The sequence below is a fragment of the Babylonia areolata genome, chromosome 1 (assembly GCF_041734735.1).
Source record: "Babylonia areolata isolate BAREFJ2019XMU chromosome 1, ASM4173473v1, whole genome shotgun sequence".
Taxonomy (NCBI): domain Eukaryota; kingdom Metazoa; phylum Mollusca; class Gastropoda; order Neogastropoda; family Buccinidae; genus Babylonia; species Babylonia areolata.
In genome coordinates this window covers 41220172-41234635 of record NC_134876.1, presented here as the reverse complement: position 1 = coordinate 41234635, position 14464 = coordinate 41220172, and the positions used below count along the sequence as shown (strand labels likewise).

The following is a 14464-nucleotide window of genomic DNA, read 5'->3' as shown; positions in this document are numbered from 1 at the left end:
CATTTACTATGTCGGCGATCAATCATCTCCTTTTTGACTGATTTATGTTTGATATTTTTTAAAAGCATTACAGCGCTAGCACCTATAAAGATGTGACACACGCAGAAACTAAATCGCAACGGAGATTTAGAATTTTTTTTTTTTTTATTGTAAACTGTTGATAGAAATACGATTTTCGCATCAAATCACGCCTCAACATCACCATTCTGACGGACGACGGGTGATGACACACTGGATACAACCAAACTGGCAGGAAGCTAACTGACAATAACAACAACAAACTGGGTCTGGAAAAAAATAAATCAGCAAGAAAAAAACAACAACAAAAAAACAAACAAACAAAAAAAGCAAGAAGAGATGAAAAAAATTACAAAGTTCACAAAAGCCTTTCCTCTCTCCCCCCTTCCTCCTTGAAGAAAACACACCGAGGCTATGGAACGAGAGAGAGAGAGAGAGAACCCTCCCTTCCTTCCTTCCTACACCCCCGGCCCCCACACCCCTCTCTCTCTCTTCTCACCTGGATACTGCAGGCAGGAGGAGCGAGGAGCGGAGGAGTACGAGGAGAGGAGAGTCCTGTATTTCATGCTGAGACACAGCAAGAGCCCGGCACCTCCAAGTTGGTACAACACAGCTATCTTGTGTTTGTCCTGAACGCTCGAGCCCACTCCCCCTGCTGCCAGCCAGCCAAACGCCACAACCACTGGGGCCCCGCTCCTCTCGCCCCATAAAGACCGCCCCTACAACAGGGGGGGGGGAGGAAGAGGGGAGGAGGGGGAGGGAGGGGAAGGGGGAGGGAAGGATGTGAGGGGTTAGAGGATGAAGGGAGGGGGTTGGGGGAGGGCGATAGGGTTGGTAGTGGTAAAGGGGTGGTGGGGTGGTGGGGTGGGGGCGGGGGGGTGTTGGTTTCGGAGGCTGTGCAAGAGTCGGGCTCCCACATTATTCATGGCACTTGTGGGGGCTCCTATACTCTAGTCACTCGAGTGGTGTGTCTGCCCAGAGGCGACATTATTCATTCATTCATTCATCCCTTTATTTATTTATTTATTTATCGGTCTATCTATTCGTTTTTATATTCGCTTAATTTCAGTATCCGACCATTTATCGTTTGCAAAGCAAGTGGGACCGATCTCTGTTTATTTGTTTTGTTTTTATTTTATGTTCGCCAGCTTCACAGCTTGCTCTAAAAGTTAATAACAGAAGCGGTGCTAGTTTCATTCAATTTGTTTTCTCTGTTTATTCCAGCAAAAACATGTATGACAGAACAAAGGGTTTTGGTCGTCTCCCTTCATAACTTTGTAACCTGAAATGACGCAGAATGGCCTGCAATGAGGACAATCACGCTAATGTCAAATTAGGTTTAACCGTTTCTTGTAAGACTTGAAAACAAAAACAACATTTATTGTCTCTTTACTTCTTTTGTTCGGGGCTTTCTTTTCTTTTCTTTACCTCTCTGGGCGCCAGTGGGGCCAGTTTTTGCCTTGAGAGTCAAACAAATTTCTGTAACCTTTGAAGGTATTGGAAAGATACTGAACGAATAAAAACAAACTGAATATTTCATTATTTACGAAAAACAAACGGATTTAAACAACAACAACAAATAAACGATAAATGACGAAAGAAAAAGAACAAACACATTTTTGCTCTCCTCGTGTTTGAAATAATTATGAGAATACGCATTCACAATAGACTTAAAATGCCGTTCTTTTCTTTTCAGTTTTTCTTCTTCTGTTTTTGCGGTTCTTCTTTCATATTCTTCGAGTCATAGTCTATAGCTCTATGGATGATAACGTTTGGAAGATTTTCTTTCTTTCTATCAAAGTTGCCCACAATACCTGCTGTTTACCTTAAATCCAGCACATATTAGGAACACTCTATGGTCTATTTTAACACAGTTATAACATCACTGTCTTCAGATACCAGGGCTGTCAGCCAGGATCGAGATCAAGATGCATTCAGTTTCATCTATTTACAATATAAGAAATGCATGTCATGAATCTCGTAAAAATGCTTGTAAATAATTTCTTTCATGTGATTACATAAGAAAGGCTACAGACATGCTCTATAATATACATGGAAATGGTGGACCAGAGAGTGAACAGTCCTGAGCAGAGAACACACACTCCAAACAATGTAAAGTAAACGTCTTTTTTAATGAAAACATCAAAACAAGGCACATTTTCAACAAAAAAATATTTGCTTGTCTTTCAGATTCTCTTTAACCAGCGAGACTCAAAGAGAAACCTACTACTCCCCAGTAAGAATGGTGACATCATCAAACGTACAGTCACAGAATGAAGTGTCAAGAAAAACAATTTTCAACACACGTTTCAAACCCACACAAAAATACGGTTTTCAAATAGTGGAAAAAGTGGTGTGGGTTTCATGTAAAAGATGGGGTAGCAGGTGGTGAAGTGGTGTATCAAGATGGATACCCAGGGTAAAGTGGTGGAGAGTTTCAGATCGTCCTTTTTTTTCCACAAGGCCTACACAACAGGTAAAGCAACGGGTAGCGCCAATCCGGGTGAAACAGTAGAGTGTTACAGCTGAAAAAAACAACAACAAGAGGCATGTTTGAGGACAGGGAAGGGTAACTGAATGGCCGGCAGTTTCTGACCTCAGGGAGAGTTGCCCCAATTCAACACCAAAAGATGAGTGAGGAAAGGGAAATATCAGGGGAATAAACGAAAGAAAGAGAGAAGATTAAAGAAGAGGAAGAAGAAGGAGAAGAAGGAGCAGCAGCACTAGCGCTAGCAGCAGCAGCAGCAACAGAAGAAGAAGACGAAGAGGAGGAGGAGGAGAGGAGGAAGGAGGATTAGGAAGGAGGAAGGAGGAAGGAGGAGGACCAGCAGTAGCAACTACAGAAGAAGATGAAGAGGAGGAGGAGAGGAGGAAGGAAGAGGAGGAGGAGGAAGGAGAAAGGATAAGGACCAGCAGCAACAACAGAAGAAGATGAAGAGGAGGAGGAGGAAGGAGGAAGAAAGAGGACCAGCAGCAGCAGAAGAGGAAGAGGAGGAGGAGGAAGGAGGAGGAGGAAGGATAAGGACCAGCAGCAACAACAGAAGAAGAGGAAGAGCAACAACAGAAGAAGATGAAGACGAGGAGGAGGAGGAGGAGGAGGAGGAGGAAGGAGGAAGGATAAGGACCAGCAGCAACAACAGAAGAAGATGAAGAGGAGGAGGAGCAACAACAGAAGAAGATGAAGAGGAGGAGCAGCAACAACAGAAGAAGATGAAGACGAAGAAAACACTGATCTAACGCACCTGCTATAGGGATGATCTCTCTAACCTCATTATCATCCAAGTTTGCTGATTGAAAACACACTGACCTAGAGGCGTATTTTCCTTTTGGTTGAAGAATACTTTTGTTTCCTGAACACATATTCATCTCGGTTGTTTTATCCATCAAAAAGCGTTTCGCTACACTTTCGGTGTGTGTGTGTGTGTGTGTGTGTGTGTGTGTGTGTGTGTGTGTGTGTGTTCAGTATGCTTTCGGTCCGCTTCTGACGCATCAGTAATCACAAGACGCATCTTACACGTCAGAAACGCGAAATGTGCCCATGTACATTTCATCATCATCATCATCGTTATTATCATCATCATCATCGTCGTCATCATCATCATCGTTATTATCATCATCATCATCACCATCATCATCGTTATTATCATCATCATCATCGTTATTATTATCATCATCATCATCCTCGTTATCATCATAATCATCATTATCGTCATCATCATCATCATCATTATCATCGTCGTTATCATCATCATCATCATCATCACCATCATCATCGTTATTATCAATACTGGTGCGCCCAATGGCAATAGCTATTTTGTGCCGGACATGAACTTTCTGCACAAAATCTAAATTCAAGGAAACGGTGTATGTGCTGCAACTTGAGTGCAAACAATACGATCAGAAATGGCAAGAATCAACACTATGCCAGGTCGTGCTATGCCGTACCATGCTCTCTTGGTAAGATGACATGGTGTGGTGTGGTGTGGTGTGGTGGTCTACGGTGGTGTGTGGCATAACACAACGCAAAATCACATCATTTGACATGATGGGATTTGATGATTATGACATATACGGTATGATTTCAAATGATCAGAATGATCTCATATGACATAACATATATGATCTGACGTGACATGACGTGACGTAATATAACGTAAGAGCATAATATAATATGGAGGATTGTTCACTGCCAATTGCCGAATACAATGTAATGTAATGTAACCTATTATATATATATATATATATATATATATATATTAGAGAGAGAGAGAGATAAACATACAATGCCATACACATAGACACAATTATAAAAGAACACACACACACACACACACACACACACACACACACACACACACACACACACGAGAAAAAACACACACACAAAAACCAACAACATCGTACAGTACTACACTTACATAGTATTGTGTACTGCACTGCATTGCACTGTTCTGTGCCATACTGCACTGCACTGCGCTACACTGTACTGTGCTGTACAGTCAGAGCACATGACCGAACGGAGCGAACGAGCTCAGAGACAATTGCTCCCAGCAGGGTGGCAGTAACAGGGATGGTGATTTGACACATTAACATCCGGTATGAGGGAGTCAAAAAGAACAACTGGCAAAAAACCGAACGAAACACAACAAACGAAACATAATAATAATAATGATAACAACAACAACAACAACAATAATAATAATGATAATAATAATAATAATATAAATGATAATAATAATAATTCAGACTGGTTTGCCCACACCTCAGAAAGGGAGGCAGCGGAGATTACAATAAAATAGTATGCATACATAAACATACACGCATCCAGTACACCGTTCACGTACACACGTGTGCACACACAAACACGCAAACAAACACGCTTGAACACGCTCACATGTGACTAGCGGGAATTCAAGAAGCACAGTTGTCAGTCATTAGTAGGATGGCAGACAGAGCAGAGTCGGACACTGAATGATACGAAGGAAAGGCAAAACCCAGAACAGGAAGCAGAGAACCAGACGTACTGCATCAAAGGAGACCAACCTAATCAGAGTTCCACTGGTTAACAAATAGTAAAGAGTGGTAACTCTCCATTCACAAGGTACACAACTTCAAGTCAGCGCTGCTTACGCTACAGATTCAGCTAGCGCACAGGTAAATAAAAAGGTACATTGGAACAAACCCAGACACTTTGAGGAAGCGCCGGGCCTGTCCTTATACCGATCATTTGACATGTGCACACAGCAGCAAAGACAGAAGAAATGTGCAAACACAAATTAGCTTTTATTCAAGACTGGCATAGCCTCTTCAATACTGAACAAGCCACACAGAGTTCTACTGGTTGAATTACAGGAAATGTTTACACGTCCTTCTTTTTGTTTGTTTGTGTATCAGCCTGCTTCACTCTTTCCCCTACAAACAGTCTCTCTCTCTCTCTCTCCTTCTCTGTCTGTTTCTGTCTCTCTCACTCTCTCACCTTTTCTTTCTCTGATATATATATTTACACGTGCGTGCGTGCGTGCGTGCATGCGTACGTGTGTGTGTGTGTGTGTGTGTGTGTGTGTGTGTGTGTGTGTGTGTGTGTGCAGACAACAAGCGATATTTGCCATTTAGGCCTATTGTATTGTTTGTGTCGTCGAGGTGTTATCGAAAACCGAAACGTGGCTATTGGAAATGTCTGTCTGTTAAAGGTTGTGGTCAGAAAATAAACAGACTGATTTTTCGTTCATCATTTCTTGGTTTGCTTGTTTGTTTCTCTCCTTGTTTCTTTCTTTCTTTCTTTATCTGTCTATCTATGTATCCCATTACATGCTTGTTTCTTTCTTTCCTTCTTTATTTCTTCCTGTCGTTATGTTATGTATGTATGTATGTGTTATGTTGCAATACATGAGCTGCCCACTCTTTCGGTTTTTTGTTTTGTTTTGTTTGTTTGTCTGAGTTGAAATATGTTGTTCATATATGATTTTCACCTTTAACAGTGAGAATGTTTTCACTCACACATAGATTTTACAATATTTGGGTCAGGGTCAAGGCATATGACATTAAAAAAAAAAGGTGTACATGAAAGTATGTAATTTATACTGTATATGTGTACGCAGAAATTCATATCTGTATATGATTATGTTCGCGTGTTTGCAATAATATACGTATTCACGTATATTTATTTATTGGCGCACATTGTTGTAAATCAGCTGTGGTATTTTGTTTTCTGTATGTTTTTTAATGCACTTTGATGTGAAAAGCATTGTCAGAATCAATTTTGCAAGGAACTGAAGTTGGCGTTCTTTACATGCAAAGATGACTGTGTAGCTAACATAAGGATAGCAATGGTGTGCATGTCAATAATGGCGAATAATTGAAAAAAAGGAGATATAAGTGTTATTCACTGGCATATCATATCGCAAAGTACGGCTATTCCTAATGGGTGGAGGAAGAGAGTGGGGATGGTTGTGCATGGACGTTCGCAGGAAGTTGAAAAGAAGGGGCTGGGTATTAGATGAGGGTTCTGTTGAAAATCACCGAGAAATATCCCTGGTACGATGTGTCCTTTTCCCGAAAGAAGGTACCTTTATGTGACGGGCTGCAGTACTGCGATTTTCCATTGATGGAGTACAACATGCAATGGACGGCTGATGTTGCTGCTGCTGCTACAACTATTGCTAATCTTGCTTCTTCTTCTTCTTCATCCTAATATCATTTTGCCGTTGTTGTTTTATTGTTGCTGCTGTGATCATCACTGCTACTACTGCTAAAAAAAGGAAAAAAGTGGAGGTTTTCCAGGCTGACAGTACCAGAGACAGCTTATCAATGGTGGTGGAAGTTTCACATGATGATGATCAGTCCCCGTCAACAGATTTTTTTTGTTTTTTTTTTGCTGTTGGTTGGTGTTTTTTTATGGTCAGTGGGTAACAGATTAGCTGCTGAGTTGATTGGTTGGCTGCTTGTGATGGTTTTGCGGTTGGATCATCAGCCAATGATAATTAGCATTAAAAACTGTTTGAGCGATGCGAACGTGCCTCTGTTCAAATCAGTCAATGAATCTTGGGTCGTAAAAAAACACCACAAAACAAAACTGGTAACAAACCGATGAAGAATATTGTGGAAAGCTAATTTCAGATAATTTGCTAAGTGGGCTTCCCTTGGGGCCGTTTGATGTCTCCCCCCAACCCCTCCCCTACCCCCCTCCCACCAGGCGCCGCTCCATCTTTGCAAAATTTGGCCGAGCGGAACTGTCGACACAAGTGAGATTGTTGGAAGCCGATGGCATTTTCAACGAGTCAGGAGATATCCCGCCATTTAGTGCGGGATTGTGACACCCCACTCGGGACATTCGCTGGGCAGGACCCTCCGCTTGCAGCCCAAATGCCAGGGGTGACGGTGACATATGGAACCATGACAAATAGACCAGTTTACGATTAATTATTAACGATTAGGGTTCGCCAAAATTTCGGCAGGACACTCGTAAACGCCCGCGTTGGCCGTGTTCTGAGGGAGCGTGCACAATGGCTGGGTGGCGGGCTGTATAATGACGTTGTTACTCTCTTCCTGTGCCCGCTTCTCCAGGCCTTCACGTCCGTTTACTTTACCCCCCTCCCCTACCCTCTCCGCACCCCCAAAAAAAGAAGAAGAAGAAAAAAGAGATTGAATAAGTGGTGTGTGTGTGTGTGTGTGTGTGTGTGTGTGTGTGTGTGTGTGTGTGTGTGTGTGTATTTTGAATCAAATGATGACAGTGATAATTCTTTTCTCTCTATATTTATATAGAACTTTCTTTTTTCAGGAAGGTGGTGACGAGCCCACAAAAGCCACACACATCCGGTGACGGGGAGGCAGCAACCACAGAAAAAGAGACAAGAGCGATGACCTCGCTCAGGTCACGAAGCAGTGAATGTGGAACGGAAGTACTGGCAAGAACACCTGTGGCCCACTGAAGTCTGCAATTTCAGTCACAGAACGGCCAGGATATGAAAATGATACTTTCCTGGCCCCCCTCCCCCCTTCTTTCTGTGCCATCCATACTGGGGTGTTTGTGGTTGGTGTAACTCTGAACGTGGAGGTTCTTGTTTTAGTCAGGGCGTCTGGTCTAGCCGGCATTTGATGTTGTGGATCCAATCTTGAGTATATGAACACAAACATTTTGCAGTTATTAATGTTTCCATAACATTGCTGGTTTCATTGCTGTGTTAGATAACCCCCATCCACAACATTTCATTTTACAACCATTTAAACAATTTGTTTTTTGTTGTTGTTTTCAAATAAATCCTCCTTCCCACACCGAAAGAAAACTCTGCCATAATATCACTACTTCATGTTTGAGACATGTATTGTGTGAAAGACCTAAAGTGGAGAGAATCATGGCAAGGGGGTGGGGGAGATAAATGTGTGGTGGAGAACTGCCCGGAGAGATGGAGGATGGGAGGCGGGGGGGGGGGGGGGGGCGAGGGGGTCGGAAGGAACTTGAAAGGGATGAACTGCTGAAAAGAAAGACGTCACACAACCCGCCTTGAGCGACATGACCCGAACAGAAAACAGGGCGGGGCAGTTCCGGATCTGGACATCCGAGACACCACTAGCCAGGTGGAAATAAAGGGGGGAAAAAAAGCAATGTAACAGTGACTGAACTCCATCATCTCCAGGCCCCCCTTCGAGCTCAGGTCTCCACAAGTCTGGCCTTAAAACCCACCTCCTCCCTCCCCCACCTCTTCCTTGTCTTCAGTTTCTTCTTCAGTTTTAGAGTTATGCATGCATGTGAATGACTGGTGTGAAAGCGCTTTGATTTGTCTCTACACAAGATTCAGCGCTATATAAATACTATTATTATTATTATCATCATTATCGCATTTCGTCATGAACCTGATCAGGTCAGTCTTCAATAGAAAGAGGAGTTCAATCTAGCAATGAGAATCTGGGGCACCGCGAGCCGGTCGGAAAGAAGTAAAAGAAAGGAAAGGGTAAAAAGCAGTAATGGCTGAATTCCATCACACACACCCCAACCCCACCCCACCACCCACCACCACCCCCTCCAGACATCACACTTCGTCATGCACCCTAAACTGGCCAGGCAGGCTCAATAATACAAACAGCTCCAAACACAAAGGGTGGAGGAGATAATAGTGCAAGAAACCGCCTGACGGCTCTAGTACGGCTTCCAGATGTGGGGCGGCGGAGATCTTGACACGAAACTGGAGAGAGAACAAACCAACAAGAGAGGGTGCCGCGGAGGACGGTGACGGCCTGTACCTCAGTGCCACTCAAACAGCCATCTCGTCACCCGCCTCTTCAGCCTCCGTTTATTTGGCACCAGCCACTTCTCGGGTGGCCCTTCCCCCCCCCCCCCCCTACCCGCCCTCCCCCCCCCCCAACCCAATCCATCCGGATCTCATCCCCTTTCCCAACCCCGACCCAGCCACGACAACTTCTCCCACCTGGAGAATCCGGGGACGTGTGTATATTTTCCGCTGATTTTATCACTTTCTTATTTATTTTGTCACGGCGTCCGGTAGATATTCACTTCAATGTACTCTTCTTTTCCGTTCTTTCTCTATCTCTCTTTCTTTTCTTTCTTTATGTGCAGGTCGCTTTTCTTCTTCTTCTTCTTCTTCTTCTTCTTCTTCGTCTTCTTCTTCTTGCGCTATGATTCTACTTGCATCAGGATACGAACAACCTAGGTACCACAGATATATGTTTGGACTTTAAATGAAATATGTGATACATCAAAAAAATCTGTCGCTCAAAAGATCGGAGTTATTATGGCAATAATAAAAGACGATTCTTTGATGTTAAGGACTTGCTCTTTTATCTTTTGAGATGCACGAGATGCACAAGATGCACGCGCGCGCACAAACACACACACACACACATATATATCTATATATATCTGTGTGTGTGTGTGTGTGTGTGTGTGTGTGTGTGTGTGTGGTAGGATATATATATATATATATATATATATACACATATATATATACATATGTGTGTGTGTGTGTGTGTGTGGTAGGAAGCACTGAATTTTAATTCACACACACACACACACACACACACACACACACACACACACACACACACACACACAAGCAAGCGGTTTTCCCTTAAGTGATTAAGTGATGATGAAACAGGAGTTCGTTTGTTGTTGATCTTAGGTATGAGGTTGTTCTTTTCAGCAGTCTAAGGGAAAAGGGGGGCGGGGAGGGGGGGGGGGGAGAAAGAGAGACTGAGAGAAAGAGGGGGAGACAGACAGACAAAGAGAGTCTGACAGAGACGGTGACAGAGAGAGATAAGAGACACTCACACACACAGACACAGACGCACACACACAGACACACACAGCAGACAGACAGACACACAGACAGACAGTCAGATAAAGTATACATAAAATGAGGATGATTGTTTTTTGTTTTGGGGAATGAAGCTTTGCGGTCGATGTTTACAAAGCCATACAGAAAGAGAAAGCTTTTTTATTTATTGATGATTTTATTATGCGGGTCTACAAATAAACAAGAAAACAACGTTTTGAGCAAGCACAAAACACACACACACACACACACACACACACACTCACTCACACACTCACACACACACACACACACACACACACACACACACACACACACACACACACACACACACACACACACACACACACACACACACACACACACAGTATGCAACGTTCATGCATTGTGTGGGCAGACTACAAACATATTTCTTTTAACAGGGAGATGTTGTTCGACCTCTTCATTCCCTATTTGTTTGTTTTTAGCTGATGGTATTTGGGAATCGATACGTTGGTGTTTATTGTCTTTTCTTTTCGAAGTGGTTAGTATCTTGAAATATATATATGTTTGGCATCTGGAAATACTTTTTTAAAAAAAAGATTTAGAAACAAACAATAGCTTCTTCTTCTTCTTCTCAGCTGTTGATATATGAAAACATTTTTTGCGAATGATATCCGGAAATAGACATTTTAAAGTTCAGATCCGGAATCAGATGTGTGTGTGTGTGTGTGTGTGTGTGTGTGTGTGTGTGTGTGTGTGTGTGTGTGTGTGTGTGTGTTGTTCTTGTTGTTTTTGTTGTTGTTTTAGCATACGGGTTGCGGAAACATTTTTTTTTAGCATCTTGAAACAGAACAGACATTAATTTTTAACCTTTGGAAATATAATATATCTTAGCTTCTGGGTACATGAAAACATGATTTCTCTGTTTGTTTCTTTACTTATCTATTCGCCGATTTTGTATTGTTTTTGTAGCATTTAGAAATGCAATTCATTTTTAATTGATCGTATCTGGAAACATCTATCAATCAATCAATCAGTCTATCTATCTATCTGTTCATTTATTCATTTATTTATATGTTGATTTATTTATTAATTTACTATCTATCTATCTATTCATTTATTTACTTACTTACTTAGTTTTCATTTATAATTTTTTTATTTACTTATTGCGAATGTTATATGGAGATCGACGTTGCTTTCCGTTCTGTTTAATCTATAGAAACAGACGTTTCTTAGGCGTGTCACATGATATGGCAATGGAATTTTAAATTCTCTTCTTCTTCTTTTTTTTTTTTTTAATAGCAATTGATATGATGAACTACATATATAATTTCTAAAGAAACGTTCACAGAAAGGAACGTTGTTGTATTCAGCGTCTGGAGATAGAAACCTTTTCTTTGCTAACGGGATAGTGAGAAGACACTATTTCTTGCTTTTTTTTCCTTCTCCCCCCCCCCCCCCCCACCACACCCCGCCCCCCTCCTCGTTGCTGTTTTCGGCATCTGGAAATTAGACACAGTTCTGTAGCTGTTGGTTTGGAAATATTTTCTTATTCTGCAGCTGCTGTGTGGTTAGCATCAGCTGTTGTGATGGGCTGAGAGAGGTATAGAGATGGGGTGGATGCGCAGGGCCCCATTGAACGAGACATGTTCCATCATCCATGCACACACCCGTTGTTCCTGGGGGACTTTTGAACGGTGTCACGGCGTCGGGTGAAACCACATGCATGTGTCTGCCTTTCCGAACAGGCCTCTTTCATTCAGCTGCTTTAGAAAATAAAAGCGGGGGTTGAAGAAAGAAGACAGACGGTTACTGTAAAGACGGGAGGGAAGAACGGAAAGAAAGGAGAGAACGGAAAGAAAGGAAAGAAAGGGGAGAACGGAAAAAAAGGAAAGAACGGAAAGAAAGAAGAGAACGGAAAGAAAGGAGAGAAAGGAAAGAAAGGGGAGAACGGAAAAAAAGGAAAGAACGGAAAGAAAGAAGAGAACGGAAAGAAAGGAAAGAAAGGAGAGAAAGGAAAGAAAGGGGAGAACGGAAAAAAAAGGAAAGAACGGAAAGAAAGAAGAGAACGGAAAGAAAGGAGAGAACGGAGAGAAAGGAAAAAAAAGGACAGAAAGGAAAGAAAGGAGAGAACGGAAAGGAAAAAAAAAAGGACAGAAAGGAAAGAAAGGAGAGAACGGAAAGGAAGGGAAAAAAAAGGACAGAAAGGAAAGGAGAGAACGGAAAGAAAGGAGAGAACGGAGAGAACGGAAAGAAAGGAAAGAAAGAGAACGGAAAGAAAGGAAAGAAAGAGAACGGAAAGAAAGGAGAGAACGGAAAGAAAGGAGAGAACGGAAAGAAAGGAGAGAACGGAAAGAAAGGAAAGAACGGAAAGAAAGGAGACAACGGAAAGAACGGGAGAACGGAAAGAAAGGAAAGAAAGGAGAGAAAGAAGAGAACGGAAAGAAAGGAGAGACCGGAAAGAGAGGAGAGAACGGAAAGAGAGGAGAGAACGGAAAGAAAGGGGAGAACGGAAAGAAAGGAAAGAATGGAAAGAAAGGGGAGAAAGGAAAGAAAGGAAAGAACAGAAAGAAAGGAAAGAACGGAAAGAAAGGAAAGAACAGAAAGAAAGGGGAGAAAGGAAAGAACGGAAAGAAAGGAGAGAACGGAAAGAAAGGGGAGAACGGAAAGAAAGGAGAGAAAGGAAAGAAAGGAAAACAGAAACCAAATAGACGAACACGTACAAATACATCAAATAAAGACAGCTCGCCTTTACAATGCAATTATGATTATCATTACGGTTATTATGATGATGATGATTATTGATAGTTCTATAACAATAATAATGATGATGATAATAATAATAATAGTAATGATAATAATAATAATGATGATCATCAGCCTTAATATTAATGGTAATAATGATGATATCATATATATATATATATATATATATATATATATATCAATAAGTATGCATACACACACACACACACACACACACACACATACATACATATATATATAAATATATATTATATATATACACATATTCATATGTACCCCCCCATATATATATATATATATATATATATATATATATATATATATATATGTGTGTGTGTGTGTGTGTGTGTGTGTGTGTTTGGAATCTGGTGTTAAAAATAAATCTGTTGTTTTTTTTCCGGACCTGTCCGTTCCATCATCAAACCAATGCGGGCTAACCCCGTTTCACTGGCAGAGGAGCGTAAAGACTGTTTCCTTCAAACAGAAACAGGAGAAAAAAAAGAAGCATCGAGGCAGCGGTAAGGAGTGGGAGTGGGCCGCACAGCAGCTTTACTGCCCCACATTTGGTTTTTATTTGTCTTTTGCTGTGTACTTCGGGAAACTCGTCAACGATCTGCATGGAGCATTTCGCTCTTCATGAACAGCGCCAGATTTGACAAGAATGAGCAAAGAAGAAGACCCATTATTTTGTTCCTGACCTGCCCAACCCACATGCCAGTAAAGCTTTAAAGACAGCGCGCGCGCGCGTGTGCGCGAGCACACACACACGCACACACACACGCACACACACATACACACTATGGTCTAACCAAGAAGTGTGCATTGATAGTAGTAGTAGTAGTAGTAGTAGTAGTAGTAGTAGCAGTAATGGTGAGGGGGTAGAATGGTGGTGGTAGTAAGCTGAAGACAATGAACAACATAAAATGGAATTTACAGAATACTTAAAAAAATTTTTTAAGTTCTTTCTGCAGTTTCAACAATATTGACACTTACCTGACAGAAACCTTGCGCTTCATGCCTGTAGATCGATCGGTACTTGAACCACAACTTGTCAGCCATGGGCTTCCACATCTCGCAAGTTTTTTTTTTGTTGTGTGTGTGTGTGTGTGTGTGTGTGATGCTTTGTTGGTGCTGTTGTTAATCCAGTCACACACCAAAACCAGTGACAATGCCACATTTTTACAAGGCCTTCGCTGTATCCAGTCATGACCAAATCCAGTGGATGTCATACACTTCACCAGGTCCCTGTATCCATTCACACTCAAGTCCGCAGGCTTTTCCGCGCCTCAGCTCAAAGTTTGATACATGGACTTATTTGCATTTCCAGTGTAACTAATCCGGAGTTGGTAACCGTCTAATATCCACAATGGATTATATATATATATATATATATATATATATATATATACACA

The 14464-nt window shown here is 41.8% G+C and overlaps 1 protein-coding gene across 1 annotated transcript in view; it reads right to left on the bottom strand.

Moving 5' to 3' along the window:
- The window catches only part of LOC143281495 (uncharacterized), a 43112-nt gene extending 28989 nt beyond the window's left edge, over positions 1–14123 (bottom strand). The window contains exons 1-2 of the mRNA XM_076586738.1: positions 14046–14123; positions 518–737 (exon numbers count right to left, since the gene is read on the bottom strand). Coding sequence (XP_076442853.1) covers positions 518–737; positions 14046–14123 — 298 coding nt within the window. The remainder of the gene's footprint in view (positions 1–517; positions 738–14045) is intronic.
- Between the last annotated feature and the right edge of the window lie 341 nt (positions 14124–14464).